At 37.9% G+C, this 15443-nt stretch overlaps 1 protein-coding gene across 1 annotated transcript; it reads left to right on the forward strand.

Moving 5' to 3' along the window:
- Window positions 1-778: 778 nt before the first annotated feature.
- On the forward strand, window positions 779-14584 carry rbm19 (RNA binding motif protein 19). Its single transcript, XM_036571165.1, has 25 exons — window positions 779-915; window positions 1764-1946; window positions 2064-2195; window positions 3023-3061; window positions 3444-3690; window positions 3931-4199; window positions 4291-4350; window positions 4974-5052; window positions 5130-5201; window positions 5337-5543; window positions 6201-6331; window positions 6469-6593; window positions 6758-6854; window positions 6949-7059; window positions 7314-7514; window positions 8569-8644; window positions 8760-8929; window positions 9136-9196; window positions 9328-9407; window positions 9496-9551; window positions 9677-9796; window positions 12361-12463; window positions 12581-12701; window positions 12817-12932; window positions 13940-14584. The coding sequence occupies exons 1-24, from the start codon at window positions 880-882 to the stop codon at window positions 12894-12896; spliced, it is 2856 nt and encodes a 951-aa protein (XP_036427058.1). The 5' UTR covers window positions 779-879; the 3' UTR covers window positions 12897-12932; window positions 13940-14584.
- The last annotated feature ends 859 nt before the right edge of the window (window positions 14585-15443 follow it).

Consider the following 15443-nt stretch of genomic DNA (forward strand, 5'->3'; position numbering starts at 1 on the left):
ATGAAGGGTTTGCTCAGCACTGTATGTGCATAATGCTTACTGGGAATTGAACGTGAGAGAACACTGACCAAGGAAAACACAATACAAAAATTAAATAGTACCTATTTAGAGACAACCATTCACCTGTTTTGGCATTGACAGTATGCAAGAAAATGTCAAACCTCAGTGCCTTTATTGTTCATCATACCGATGTGAAGTGTTGTTTATTGTGGAAATGTATTATTTGGTATTTTGGAAAATCACAGAGCTAAATACTTACATGTATATATGATAAATCTTATACTTTCAATGGCTAGGTTTTATATTCATAAGTGTAAATTCTCAGGCAAAGGACCCATTTTTGTTGCCTTTGAAAAGGAGATGGGACATTATATTGAATTAATACAGCCATCTTTAAAACAAAAAGCTATTAGAACTGTTAAAGCATATATGTACTTCAAGATTTTTGTGTTGTTATGTATATCCCCCTAGCAAATTTATTAATGTATGTGTACACTGTTATATGCATATTTGTATATGCATATGACGTGCACTGTTTTCTAAAAAAAATACATAAGATATAAGATACAAAATAGTGAATTCTGTCAAACTGATGCAATACTGCGCTACAGAGTGTGACATAACATGACGAACAACGTATTAAATGACACTTTAAGGCAGAAAAACAGTGTAAATCCACACATTTTCATAAAAAAGTGTCAGTGTCTCAGAGCCTGTACCTCTGCTGCTCGGAAGGGGGCAGTAAAGAGCGTTCAGGACTCTCCAGCCTTCTACGTCATCACGCAAAGATGGCGACGCAGTGAGAGGACCCATGCTTACTTGTTGATAAGTCATTTTTGGGATTATTTAACAGAAAAAGACTGGAGAAAAGAGGAGAAAATGTCTCGGCTGATTGTAAAAAATCTCCCGAATGGGGTGAGTGTGATTAGTCTTTGTTTTGCGCACGAGCTGCTCTGATTATAGCCTTAGTCTCGTGCAGCAGTGCGGTGGTTCCATCTGTGAATGTACAAATAATATTTCACATTGCCTCGATTATCATAAGCACCCAGTTTAAGGTGCCAGACCTGAGGTTGAAGTACGAATTTAAGTTGAACAACAACTTCTTTAGTGTACTTTAGTCTCTTTTCGACTTTTTCTTATCGATTTCTTACGAAGTAAACCTGCGAAAACGATCACACCTTCACTTTCTCACTCCTGCGAAAAACAACAACCTAATATATTTTAAAAGTGTCCTTCGGTAAATTTACCTGAATCTAAAGGCTCCTAACAGCAAAACACCGACGCGTTGCTGTGTAAGGGAACGTCTAAAAAGTGCATAACCTTTACAGCTATGAAGGTTTATGTTTTAGTTGAGGTTTATATTTTATTTTGTTTGGTAATAATTTTAAATTATTACTAAAAATAATACATTTTCAAATTATTACTAATACTCAAGAAAATAATATTGAAACAATTTTAAGTTGTATTGGGCACCTAGGGGGATGACTTGCACACTACAGAAGTCATATAGCATGGTTAAGTTAATACATTAAAAATTAGTACTAAAAATCAACATAGTCACACTGAAACCCTTGTAGTCAGGTTGTAATAGGTAACTAGGCACATTATGTGACTTACATTCAGTGTTTCATCTGTAATAAGTCAATAATGGATACAGTAATAAAGCAAAATTTAAAAATTATTACTAAAACTCTTCAAATTGACCTTTTAACAGGCAGAGTGTATGTGGTAAAATAATATTCAGTGGTTATATCTTGATCCAGATGAAGGAGGACCGGTTCCGTAAAATGTTCTCGGCCTTCGGGACGCTGACAGATTGCGGGCTGAAGTTCACCAAAGACGGCAAGTTCCGGAAATTTGGCTTTGTGGGATTTAAGTGTGAGGAAGATGCAGAAAAGGCGCTGAAACATTTCAACAAAAGCTTTGTAGACACATCCAGAGTGACGGTGAGTAGTTTACGACATCTTGGTAGTGACGTTGGTTGATCTTATGTTGACTATTGGTTATCAGGTCGTTTTATTGAGATGTGATCTGTTCTTATCCTTTTTTCTGTTCAATTTCAGGTGGAGTTCTGTACAGATTTAGGAGACCCCAACAAAAGCAGACCTTGGAGCAAGCACAGTCGCCAGGCTGAGAAACCAAAGGAGCCAAAGGCTGAACAGAAACAGGAAAAAAGAGAGAACCAAGATGAGAAGGTGAGATTTGAAAGTTGATCTGATTAGTTAGAACAGTGAAGTCTATGAATTCAGTTACTTGTATTCAACATGTAACACACTGTGCTGGTCTGTCCAACTAAACAGGACTAATTGTGCTCTTTTTTAATCAAACATGTTGGGAGGTGTTTTTAAGTGCTGACGATATCCACAACATACTCATACAAAAAGCATATTGTGACATATTGTGATGTAATTTATCACGATAGCAGTAGATATTGTCATATTGCCCAACTCTAATACAATCTATGTTAAAAGTGTTCTTGTTGACATTCTCTTTTTTTTTTCTTGGCATGTAATAATGTTTTGCACTTATTACACACATTTATAATATTCAGGACCTGACAGTTAATTATCTAACAATGTTCTATTTGCTTGAAGCTTCCGATTGTTTGTTTGAAAGAATTGTTTAAAATCCATTAAAATGACAGAAGTTGTACGTTTTTTTGGTGTAATTTTGAGAGTTATTTTAGAGTTGGTGTAAATTCATTTTGGTGCAATTTTAGAGTAGAAAGCCCAACAAAACAGTCCAATTAAAACTATATCAGGTTTATAAGATATTCTTTTAGCATAGAATAGCAGTTCTCAGAAAGGGTGGGTTCGTTAACCATATTAATGCTAAATTTAGTATCATCTGATGTTGTGATATGGTGATACTCTCTGAAAATACCAGACTGAATTTTGTAAGTACCACCTTATCACTACTATGAAAAAGTGCTGAATCTCGTATAAGAATTAAAAACATGATGCAATGTAGAATGTAAGCAGAGTTGTTTTGATGACACATTCCCTTTTCTCTTTATTCAAAGGGAAAGAAGGAAAAAAAGCCTGTTACTCTTCTTGGAGAAGTAAGTTTGCTGTTTGTTTCACCGCTGTCCATCATTATTACTCAGTGCATAAGCTTTTCAGAATACAGAATACAGAATGTTACTAACGCTGTAACTACTACCATTTTCATGTACTGTTTAGATTTAATCACTAAACAGTACAGTATAGCTCAGTGTTTTAACTATCAAAGAATAAGAACAGATGTATTTAGAAAAATATTTTTTGAGTGTCAGGAATATATTTTGTAACTGACAGGCTGGTACAGATGTACTGTAAATGATTTAAAGTGAATTGTCCAACAGAGAGTGCTGCATACCCTGTACTGCAGATCAGTACAGTTTCTAAATGGATCGTGTTGAAAGATTACGTTCTGTAAAAAGTTGTCTTCTCCCCGATCCTCAGCTGGAAGAAGATCCAGGTTTCCAGGAGTTTCTGGCTGTGCACAAAAAACGCACACTGGTGCCAACGTGGGCCAATGACTCTGTAGAAGCTGCATCTGCTGGAACAGAGAAGAGCAAAAAGCAAGAGAAGAAGAAAGAGAAGAAGGCTGTCGGTGACGACTACTTAAACTTTGACTCTGATGAGTCGGAGGAGATGAGCGACAATGAGAATGATGAGGATGCTTCTGAGGAGGAAGATGATAATCAGGGTGTGTCCTTGTTTCTCACATTCTTTGAATGTTAAAATCATGAAACAGTGTGCTTTTGACCTAAATGGGACACTTGATTGATATTTTTTATGAAAGAGAATGCAAACGTTTCTTCACAAATAGATCTGTATGTTTCAGTGTGTTATTTAATGAGTGAAACAGTACACTGTGGTGCTTTATTGAAGTGAGAACGAATATAAAGTCTCGTGCCTGATAATAGACGTATTCTGTCTGTTGCAGATACTACCAAGGAGGCTCTGAAGGAAGGTCTGTCTGATATGGATTATCTTCGCTCCAAAATGGTGAAGAAATCAGACGTGGTGGATGAGAGCGAGGATGAGAAAGAGGATGAGAAAGAGGATGATGATGGTGATGACGATGGTGATGATGATGATGATGATGATGAGGAAGAGGAACAGGAAGAGAAACGTCCAGTCAAGCAGACTGACAGTGCGTATGAGAGTGGTGACAAGTCCAACGCCCAGAAAGTCACAAAGTTCCAGAATAAGGTTGGTTACATTAGTCTGCGATTGTTTATCTGAGCCTTATTTTCTGTTTGCTGTCTGAATCTTAGTTATTTTATACTATTTTTCCTCACAGATTGAACCCACTACAGATTTCACTGTTAAGCTACGTGGAGCTCCGTTCAACGTTAAAGAGGTAGTTATTATCCCAGCTGTTTGAAGGTTTCTTCAGTAGGTTATAACCATTCGTTTTATCACGGTCATACATTTTCTTCTGAGTAATTTTGAGTGATTTCTATTAGTTTGCTTCTCATGAAATGTTCAGACAGTGTAAACAGCAGCTAGGATTTTCTGATCCATGGTGTTAAAAATAAATAAAAAGTTAATAAATATGGAGTAATGAGGTTTTGAACTCAATAATCCGATCATAATCGTATTTCTGCAGTTATCTGATCATGCAAATAAACAGTACATAAACAGTATAAACAGTGAATCAACAGTAAGTTTTTATTAAAATGTGCAACACTGAGTGTGTTTACATGCATTTAATAATCTGATAACTGCAGAAAATCTAATTTTGTCAGTAATCAAATCAACACGTTTACATGCACTCGAGTAATTAGATAATGTGAAACTCCCGGTCTACATGAGTCAGACAGTAATTGGATCTCTGCTTAGCCAATAAACTAACAGAAGACATAAACATAAAATAAAACTCAGACCTCATCCAGGGGAGCCCAAATGTTGTGCATTTTGAATGGGTTTTAAATGGACCAGTTCTGTGTGTATTTATCAGTGTATATGTCTTTATTGTCTCAGCAACAAGTGCGAGAGTTTATGATGCCTCTGAAGCCTGTTGCCATTCGCTTTACCAAGAATGAAGATGGCCGCAGTTCTGGTAAGGATCTTTAATGCCAATGCGGTCAAAAAGTGACCAGTTAGTAATATGATTAACGGGTCATTATCTGTTCTCAGGTTATGTGTATGTGGACCTGCAGTCAGAAGCAGAAGTGGAGCGAGCTCTTCGACTCAACAGAGACTATATGGGTAAATAAATATTTTTTTCTTTTTCCCTATGTAAACAAAGGATTTAAAAGGATGGGATATAGAATAAGGCTTTGTTTTGAGAAAGTCAGATGCTCAAGTGTTTTTTTATTTATTTATTTTTTTAAACATTCATAGGGGGGCGCTATATTGAAGTTTTTCGTGCCACAAACTTCAAAGACAAGAGGAGAGGGAAAAAAGACACTTTGCAGGAGAAAAAGTTTATCTCTGATCTGAAGGAGGACGAGGAAGAAGAGGACGTGGCCGAGTCGGGACGGCTCTTTGTGCGAAACTTGCCTTACACATGCACTGAAGAGGAGCTGAAAGAGCTTTTCACTAAACATGGTGAGAATGATCGTTCATGTGCATTTACACTGTCAGAAGTTTGGGGTACAACTCGCTTTTCAAAATGGTTTTTAATATGGATGAGCGTGTTTTCTTTGTGGGTTTGCAATTCCTTTACATATTAAAGACTAACCAGGTTCATTTTGTGAAAAACAATATCACACATCCCAATATTTGTGATCTGTAATACAGAGATTTATTTTAATGATGGCCTGACTACTTTTTTCCTGAGATCTTTTTCTTTTACTTTTCCTGTGAAAGTGTAAAAAAAACAAGCACAGTATGGGTGCTAAAAGACTAGCCTGCTAAGCGGCCCTTCATTTTGTCTATGTCTTAAAAAGTAAAAAAAAAAAAATAACTAAACAAAACCAAAAAAACACATTAACATTTAAAAGCACAGTATTGTAGTACTTATTTTTTTGACAGGCTTTTCTGCAAAACAGACGAATTCTGTCTGTCTGAAATCCAAATGTGATCAGAATACTGAGAATGCATGTTAATGCAGTGTAAACAAAATGATTAAATTTTTATCTTGAAATGTCTGCAAATGTGTAATTGCACAACCATGTATATGCAAAGTATAAGACCCAGTGTTTAATATTTTGATGTACTGCACTGCTTAAATTAAGAATGCTTTCTGTCTTTTCTCTCCTGTAGGTCCTCTCTCTGAGCTCCACTTTCCTATTGACTCTTTGACTAAGAAACCCAAAGGCTTTGCCTTTGTCACCTTCATGATTCCTGAAAACGCAGTGACTGCATTAGCCCAGCTGGACGGCCATATATTCCAGGTACATTGATGTTTGTTTTCTCTTATTACTGCCTGTGATACTATTATTATTATTATCATCATTATTATTATTAGTAGTAGTAGTAGTAGTTCTATTCTCTGCATTCTTGGTTTGCTGACCCGTCATGTGTCCTAAAGGGCCGAATATTGCACGTCATACCATCCAGAATAAAAAAGGAGAAACCAGAACAAGGGCCCAATGCTCCAGGCAGCTCTTCCTATAAGAAGCAGAAGGATGCCAAGGACAAGGCAGCCAGCGGCAGGTTGGCTTTCCAAAAGCTGTTTTATGCCAGTGTGACTTATGGCAAAATATCCTGGCTACTTCTGTAAACCACATGAATTTCTGCTCCTCTGTGTTGCAGATTATCTGGCCAATAATAAAACCCAGGTGCAGTGATTTGTTTTTAATACATTTTTTTTCCTGCAGCTCTCATAATTGGAACACATTGTTTCTTGGCACGAGTGCTGTAGCTGATGCCATCGCTGAGAAATACAACACAACCAAAAGCCAAGTCCTCGATCATGTGAGTTTTCAGATTGACTGACTTTCAGATCTGTGATGGCTGACTTGGCCAGAGAAGTGAAGCATGTATTTGTGTCTGTGTTTGGTGTTTGTAGGAGTCAAAGGGCAGCCTGGCCGTGAGGATGGCCCTTGGGGAGACTCAGATCGTCCAGGAAACCAGACAGTTCCTGCTGGACAATGGCGTATCTCTGGATTCATTCAGTCAGGTACAGCGTTTGGCTCTAGTGCAGTGTTCAGTTCAGTTTTATTATTTATTAATGTGGATTTTAGTTCAGCAATCAGCGTAAATATATGATATACATATCTGCAGTTGAGTTGAAAGAGGAGCCCTTTTAGCCTTTTGCTTGATCTGAGCTTTTGTGTTTTTCTTGTGGAATGTATGACGTGAGCTTTGTCATTGATTCATATGCACCTGAAATGTTTGCATTCTTCCACCAATTTTGTGAACGTATGCATCTAGGCTGCCGGTCAGCGCAGTAACTCTGTCATCCTGGTGAAGAACTTGCCTTCAGGGGTGCAGGTGGAGGACTTGGAGGCTCTGTTTTCTCCTCATGGCTCTCTGGGGAGAGTACTGCTTCCCCCTGCTGGACTCACTGCTATAGTGGAGTTCCTGGAGCCCACGGAAGCCAAACGTGCTTTCACCAGACTTGCATACACTAAGGTGCATATATGAACATAAATCTGTCTGTGTATGCCTCTGGATACTAGAGGTTTTATAGTTCTTTGGTAGCACTTTACTGTAGGACAGTGTTCATAAAGCTACATGACACCTACATAAGCCATTCATGACACAGACATACAGAAACATTGATGAACCTATTGCAGTAGACTTCATTTGTTACAAATGTTACATTTTTCAACTTTGATGTTAAGTTCACATCTATGTCAGGTGACGTTGATTTTTGGGTTATGCAGTGACACTTTCTGGGGTGAAATGACAGACATTATAGTGTATGTCATAGTGACATCATGCTGATAGTATGACTCAGGCTGGTTAAGCAAAAGTGAGCTGATTTTGTGGCCCTTAGTTTTCATTTTACTGTTAATAATATTTAAGCGGTTACACTATCAGCATTATGTCACTGTGATGTACAGTAATATACAAAGTCATTTGTAAATAACATGCCATTTCACATGTCATTTCACCCAAAAAAATGTCTTGACACAGCCCAATATCAGAAAAAAAAAATCAGCGTCACCTGACAGGTATTACGTCAGCTTGACATCAACGTTGACGAAAGCTATGAGAGATGACTGCAATTAGAATAAACCTCTGTAAATATTTATGTACATTTTTTGTGACTTTTTATTTATTAGGATGTCACCGGGACGGGCAAGAGCATGCAATAGATGATAGTGTTGTAAGGGTATTTATAATATCATGCAAGAGAGACGATGATGACTATAGTTATAATTATGAATAATAGCTGTCATAATAAATATCATCACAGTAATAATGGCTAGTAATTATGCTCTCTGTATTAGTAATGATGACAAAATCAATATCAGACCACCATACATCATTGCTTATGTAGGTTAAAGGTGTTGTGTAGCTGCACTTGTTTTTTAATAATTAAATAATAATTAAATAAATTATTACATTACTCTCTAGATTATTTATTATATTTCATCTCTTTTTTTCTTCTTTTTTTTTTTTAAATGAAATACGATGTTGAGATTTTTTCATAACCTTCCATTTCTTAATTTCTTTTTAGTTTCAGCATGTTCCATTGTATTTAGAGTGGGCTCCAATGGCGGTCTTCTCAACACCTCCTAAAGCACGTAAACCAGGTGAAACAGTACATCCAGGATTCTGGCTTTTTTTTCATCATTCATCATTTTTTCTATTTCCTGTTGATTCCTTATTGCTCATCTTTCTCTCCTTGTCTCGCTCTTCTCTTCCTAGAACCTGAGGCTGTGAGTAAGGCTGGTGCAGGTAAGCAAATGGACAAAGAGAAACAGGAGGAGGAGGAAGAAGAAGAAGAGGAGGAGGAGGAGGAAGAAGAGAGCCTGCCTGGCTCAACACTGTTCATTAAAAACCTCAACTTCGGTACCACAGAGGAGACTCTGCAGGAGGTGGGGTCAGAGTTCATGGGAAAGGGGGAAGGGGTCGAGTTCAGAGGAGCAGATGTGGTTGAGGGTCAAGTATCTGAAGGTTTAGTGGAACTCAAGATGGAGGAACAAGGAATGGATAATGATGTACCATAATTAGTGTAGTGTTTGGATCACAGTCATGCATTCCTCTACATTTCCTATTCACTCTGTGTGTGTCTTGTTTACAGACTTTCTCCAAATGTGGAGTTGTGAAAATTTGCACTATATCCAAGAAGAGGGATAAATCAGGTGAGTCCATGACCAGTTTAACTGATGTTGATAGAGAACCTAAATGCTGTTCGTACCCCTTTTTATTTGCATGGCTGTTAGGACTTTAGAAGGTGCTGGAACAGTAATCACTACTCAATCTCTTTTACCAGGCAAACTGTTATCTATGGGCTATGGCTTTGTACAGTACAAAAAGCCTGAAGCGGCTCAGAAAGCCATGCGACAGCTGCAGGCAAGTGTATCTAGTTTCAGAAGTTTCCTTTTTATATATTCCTAGTTTAGTGCATTTTGGAAATGTTTACTTCTTTCTTTCTCTGCAGCATTGTATGGTTGATGAGCATCAGCTTGAGTTGAAAATCTCAGAAAGAGGATTAAAGTAAGAAATGTCCAATAGTCTGTTACCCATAAATCAAATTTAGGTCTTGTTCAGGGGTGATCACACTGAAAGTGGCATCATGTAGTAAAAGCTAACCGTTCTGCCTGTTTGTCTACCTCCCTCAGGTCTGATGTGGCGAACATTAGCAGGAAGAAGCAGAAAGCTAAGAAACAGAAGACTTCAAAGATCTTGGTGCGAAATGTTCCCTTCCAGGCTACAGTAAAGGAGCTGAGAGAGCTTTTCTGGTGAGACTTTATGTCATAGCTTTAATGTAGAGTGAGATGCTGCACGTTGTTGGCATAAACTAAAAATGTAGCATTGTTTGAATGTGAATTATGCCCAATACAATTGCAAATTACATAATATTGAATATATTGTATATTCTATTTTGATTTTTGACACTAATAACTCCATACTCTGTTTTCACATTAACATATTTGCTTAATTTAAAAATATTAAATGAATGATTTAGAGCTGGGGCAATAAGCAGTTTTGAAAAATGGATAAATCAGGAAAATGTGATTGATTGCCATTGCCATTTAAAACCATGAGTGTTTTACAGTAACATTGACTATTGGAGATGTTCACAAGTCGCTTCATGCGAGTTTGAGTTGAGTCTTGAGTGTTTCTTGAGAATTTCAGTCTCACTGCATCAGTCAGGTTCGATGTAGCTTTAAATAACGTGCCTTTTATTACAGAAAAACCTTCAGTCTTAAGGACAGAACTGAAACACTACATCCAGTAATACTGTTAATAATGTGCTTAAAGGCACAGTGTTTAAGATTTATTGCCATCTAGTGGTGAGATTGCAGATTGCAACCAACTAAATACCCCTCCCTCACCCCTCCCTTTCCAACCATGTGGTAGAACATAACATGGATGTCAGGTTTTCTATTCTTTGATGACACAGATTCACCCTCTTTTGCTTTTTCTTGTGTTGAATAATAAGTATGATCCTCCATTTGTCAAAATTTGGGTTCTCAAACTTCTCACAACACAAAATAGTTATCCAGCACCAACAGCAACCACTGATTCTTCTTTGTACGTCTTCCAGATGGTGCTGTAGCGCCACAAAATTCAAGCTGCCAGTTCAGCGTAAAAGGTGAAAGACGATCTCTAGAGCCAGTGTTTGGTTTGCCCTTTCTGGGCTACTGTAGAAACATGGCAGCCTCTGTTGGAAGAGGACCGGCTCCCTATGTAGATATGAAGGGCTCATTCTAAGCTAACGAAAACAAAACGATTCATAGTTACAGGTGATTATACTCTACAGGTTATTATACGGTAATGAAAACATGGTTTCGTATACTATATTCCGTTTCTGCTACCAAGTCCCACTAAATCTTACACACTGCATCTGTAAGGCAAAGGGACAAAACAGCTTGAAACAGTTGGTTAGCCTGTAGTTTGTTAGTATGCTTTCTAGCTAGTGTAATGACTTTTACAAAGTTTTTAAGGAATGTGTTCTGTGCTTTACTGTAACTTACTAGCAATACTTTGGCTTGCTTAACTGACAACTAAAGCTAAATTAGCTGTTACTAGTTTCACCTCTTTCCTTTAAACAGCATATAGTGCTTTTTCTGTTCTTCAGACTGAAGGATTTTCTTTAATGACAGCCTTGTTATTTTATGTCGTGTTAATCCTGAAGCTGCTACGAGGAGAACAGAATTACAGTGATGGCTGTTTACCTTTCCTGATTTCTGCCTCAGGCCGTGGTTGTGATGACTCTGTCGTGCTTTTCCTGTAACTATAAAGAGTTTAACTTTTCTGCTGCTCTGGGATAAAACCCACAGTCAGGCACTTGGACTGCTTTGTGCTTATTGCAGATCATTTATTAAACAAAAACTGTAACTACAGTAATTACAGTTGCCAAAGTAATAACACAAATTCACTACAGTGACCATAATACAGTGCTCATAAACCCCACCAGTATGCATGACCTTTGTTTTTCCCTCTGGCTGAAATTTCACAGTTCTTAGGTTTCGAGTCTGAGTCTAGTCATAAGTCAGTTAAGATCAAATTTTCAAGTCGAGTCTGAATCGCTGTTTTGAGTCCCCATCTCTGTAGTATAAAGAGGATGGTTTCTATTTGACGGAGAGGGCTGACAGACACATGCAGAGTCTGAGTTTTGGAGTTTTACCAAAAAAAGGCATTTCAAATTAAGTTTTGAAAATGTACACATTATTGAATGGTGTCTTTCACGTCACAGGGCTGTGGCACAGCTTCTCTGTGAGTCTCTGATGAAGATTTTAGCAGAATAGGCTGTTACACGGTGTCTGCAGCCTTGAGTCGCACTGTCTAAAAGAAAAAATGGTGACTCCACAGCCGTTATTGATTATTGCTCTTTTAATCCATTTCCTCCTCATCTTCGTCTTTTTCCACGTGCTTGGTACGAACCGCACTGGGGCGAAAGTTTCAGTGCATTAAAAATTCCATCAGTTTTTATAGATAAAAATCAACTTGGCAGGAAAAGACCTCAGGATGACTAAACATCATATTAAAATTAATAAGTAGAAATATTGTTTTCCCCCTGCAGCTGTGTGACAGTCACTCAGAAGGCAAATCACTGCTGCACCCGGAAATAAAGTAAAACCAAGACTGGTGTTTCAGATTATGGACCTGAAGCTCGATCGCAGAACTCTTAAAATGGAAATGAATTCTGCCTTTCTATTCCACGGCTGATATATATATATATATATATATATATATATATATATATATAATAATCATTAAATCAGTAAATGGTCCCAGCCCTATAGTGATTATTTGTGAATTTGTTAACCTGCATTTCTTATTTCTGTCTCTTTCTCAGTACTTTTGGGGAGTTGAAGACTGTCCGCCTACCAAAGAAAGGAGTTGGTGGAGCTCACCGTGGCTTTGCCTTTGTGGACTTTATCACAAAGCAGGACGCCAAGGTTATTAATTCAATTATTACTCTGATCTCTCTTTCAGCTGTACTAACTGTCGCCCTGTAGGTGCTGAATCTAATGCGACTGTTACAAAACAGCTCAGGCTCTTTGTCTGTTTTTCAGAAAGCCTTCACGGCGCTGTGCCACAGCACTCACCTGTACGGCAGAAGGCTGGTCCTGGAATGGGCCGACACAGAGGAGAGTGTGGAAGACCTGAGGAGGAAAACAGCTCAGCATTTCCATGGTAAGACCTTCTCACTGGCATATTTATGTTGTCACCGGTCAGACTGGTCTGATCTTTAAATCTGAAAATCCTTCCCTTTGTAAGTTATTCATTACATGATGTTTTCTCTCCCCAGACGCGCCTAAGAAACGGAAGCAGGCCAAGGATTTGGAAGAGATCCTGGACCAGATGGAGGTCAAGGAGGGAGATGAATGAACAGCAGCTAATCATCCATGTGGCAACAGGAACAGAGTAAATATTGCAGTGAAACCACCTGTTTCTTTATTACTAGAATTATTTATACCCAAAAGGGTTTTGCTCAGAAAAGTAATTTGGCCAGGTGCTGCTATGCTATGTTGTGTGTCTTCATAGCTAGGTGCTTTGGCAAATGACTGTGGTGGTTCTGCAGAACAGTGATGTTTCATGGTTTTGTTGCATGTGAATTATTTAATGTCCTCATTGAGCTGTGCTCTAACTCGGGGTGTAACAGTACACAAGTCATGGTTCGGTTCACACCGTGGTGTGGACATCACAGAGTCAGGAACAATGGAGGAAAAAGCAACAAAAACACCCTAAAAGCCTAAAGCTAGGTTTCTTTTCGTTTATTTTGAACAGACAGTAGTACAGTTTGTTCCAGCCAGTGTCATATGGTCCCTCCTGAGGTAGTTGGTACAGCCTGTGGATTGTTTGCGCTTGACAGGGAAAGTCACTGACTTTAACTAATGTGTACAGTGATAGTTCAACTTCAGTTGTGATTTTGTAGTTAGGAGCAGAAAAAACACAAAAATTGTAAGGCTTCATGCTGAATCTCTTCACAGGTGCAAAAATACTGCAGGCTGTGGCTAGAAAAACATCCCGTTTGATGCTTTAAATTTCCACTTTTTTATGTATTTATTTATTTTTTTTAATCCTCTCTACTTTGAAAGCTGCCTTCCTCAGCTCTCGCTCACTGTTTAAACACCTCAAACTCAGCCTCGCAGCTGATCAGGGATCAGAAGCTGCTGCGGTTATGAAGCTTCGATAGATCTTTATACACACCACGCATTCGCTGTATGACTGTATGCACCGAACTGTAATGTCTGTACTATGACAGTTTGGGACGAATACACGTACTGTTACACCCCTAGTTTTAACCCTGTTAATTAACCCCCCCACCTGCTCTTTCCTTTTTGGCTCAGATACCTGAAGTGAGCTTTTTTTATTGTCATTTATCAGGGCTGACTTGGTTCTCATGCTATATACATACTTTTTCCTCACAGACCAGCTCCAGAAGAAGCCCTGATCTGTGTCAGATAGCCAGGAAAGGAACTGCAGCGTGGGTTATGAAGTTATTTACATCGGTTTAAGTTTCATCACAGAACCGTAGAGGACATGCAGACAGGGCTAATTTGGACACAGAATGGAATCCGTGAACTGTTCTTCTGTTTTAAAAATTACCCACAGATTTGTACTCTGTATGGACTTTGTAGGGTTTGATTGTGTCCCAAAACTGTCGGATTCTCCGTTATATAATTGTTGTAAAAGATTTAGAACATTTGTACATATATCTGAATTTCTAAGTCATGTTTCTGTAATGCAGAGATGCTTTTTTTATTCAATTGATGCAAGTGATTACTGCATTAGAAGCATTCTGTATTTATTAGAAGAGAAATAGTTTTTGTCTATAAAAAATATTTATAATTTGTGTACTGTGCACTTCATCCTTTGATCTTTAGTTTTAAGCAACCCAGACCAGAACTACTAACTCCTTCAATATGAGTAGGAAAGGGTTCTATAGAACAAACTGCAGATTATGGAAGTGTTTTTTCTGAATGTTTGAATGACTTTCATGAATTTTCATGAAACTTCATGAATTTTACATTAATTCTGTCATTTATTTAATTTTTACAGTAAAATGCAAAGTAGTGGAGTACATAGCTGAACTGTGATCTTTATTCTCCAGGTAATTTAAGATCCCTAAATGCCTCAGTTTCAGCCAAATCACCAGATTGCATTGGCCTGTGTAATCATTTACACTGTATATTCATAAACCCTGTCCCTCTGTTTTCTTTTCTATCACTTTACACTACTTCTACCACTGCTTACACTACAGAAGTCCATTGATAGCAGGAAATAACAAGGTTACTTCACTATGATACATTATTATATAGATATAATGCAACTTAAACTGCTTCACAGAGGAATAAAAGGTAAAATAAAAAAAAAACTAAAATGAAAAATAGCAATTATAGTAATAAAAAGTAAAACCAAGGCATTTTAAAAAGGTTGTAAAAATATGTGTAGCTGCTTTTTTAAAAAATTGTGCTGCTTGTCTAATCTCAATTCACAGATTGTTCTCTTTTTGGGTGCTTAAAAAGCTGCCTTTTTGTTCCTTTTTGGTTAAGCAGGCTTGGATCGTAGAACGGGTCTCGATGATCACAGAGTACAGATAGTATGATGTATGATGGTGCTAATCCATTTAATGCTTTAAAACCAGTAATACAGTAGTACTGTAAGACCAGTAGTAGTACTTTAAAATCTATCCTAAAAGATTGTGTAGTTACAGCAGAATTGGTCTGATATGTTCTCTCGTGTGTTGCTGTTAACACTCTGACTAGAGCCCATGTGTCAAACACAAGTCGAGCCTTTGGTGCAACCCTATTCAGCCCACGAAATTATTTTCATTCTCTATTATTATCAGCCCGTTTTACCCTGAGTTGCACTACAGTCCCCAGCATGCACTGCAACATAATGTGCGTTCTAACCCTGCTTCTCCAACAACAA

The sequence above is a fragment of the Colossoma macropomum genome, unplaced genomic scaffold (assembly GCF_904425465.1).
Source record: "Colossoma macropomum unplaced genomic scaffold, Colossoma_macropomum, whole genome shotgun sequence".
NCBI lineage: Eukaryota > Metazoa > Chordata > Actinopteri > Characiformes > Serrasalmidae > Colossoma > Colossoma macropomum.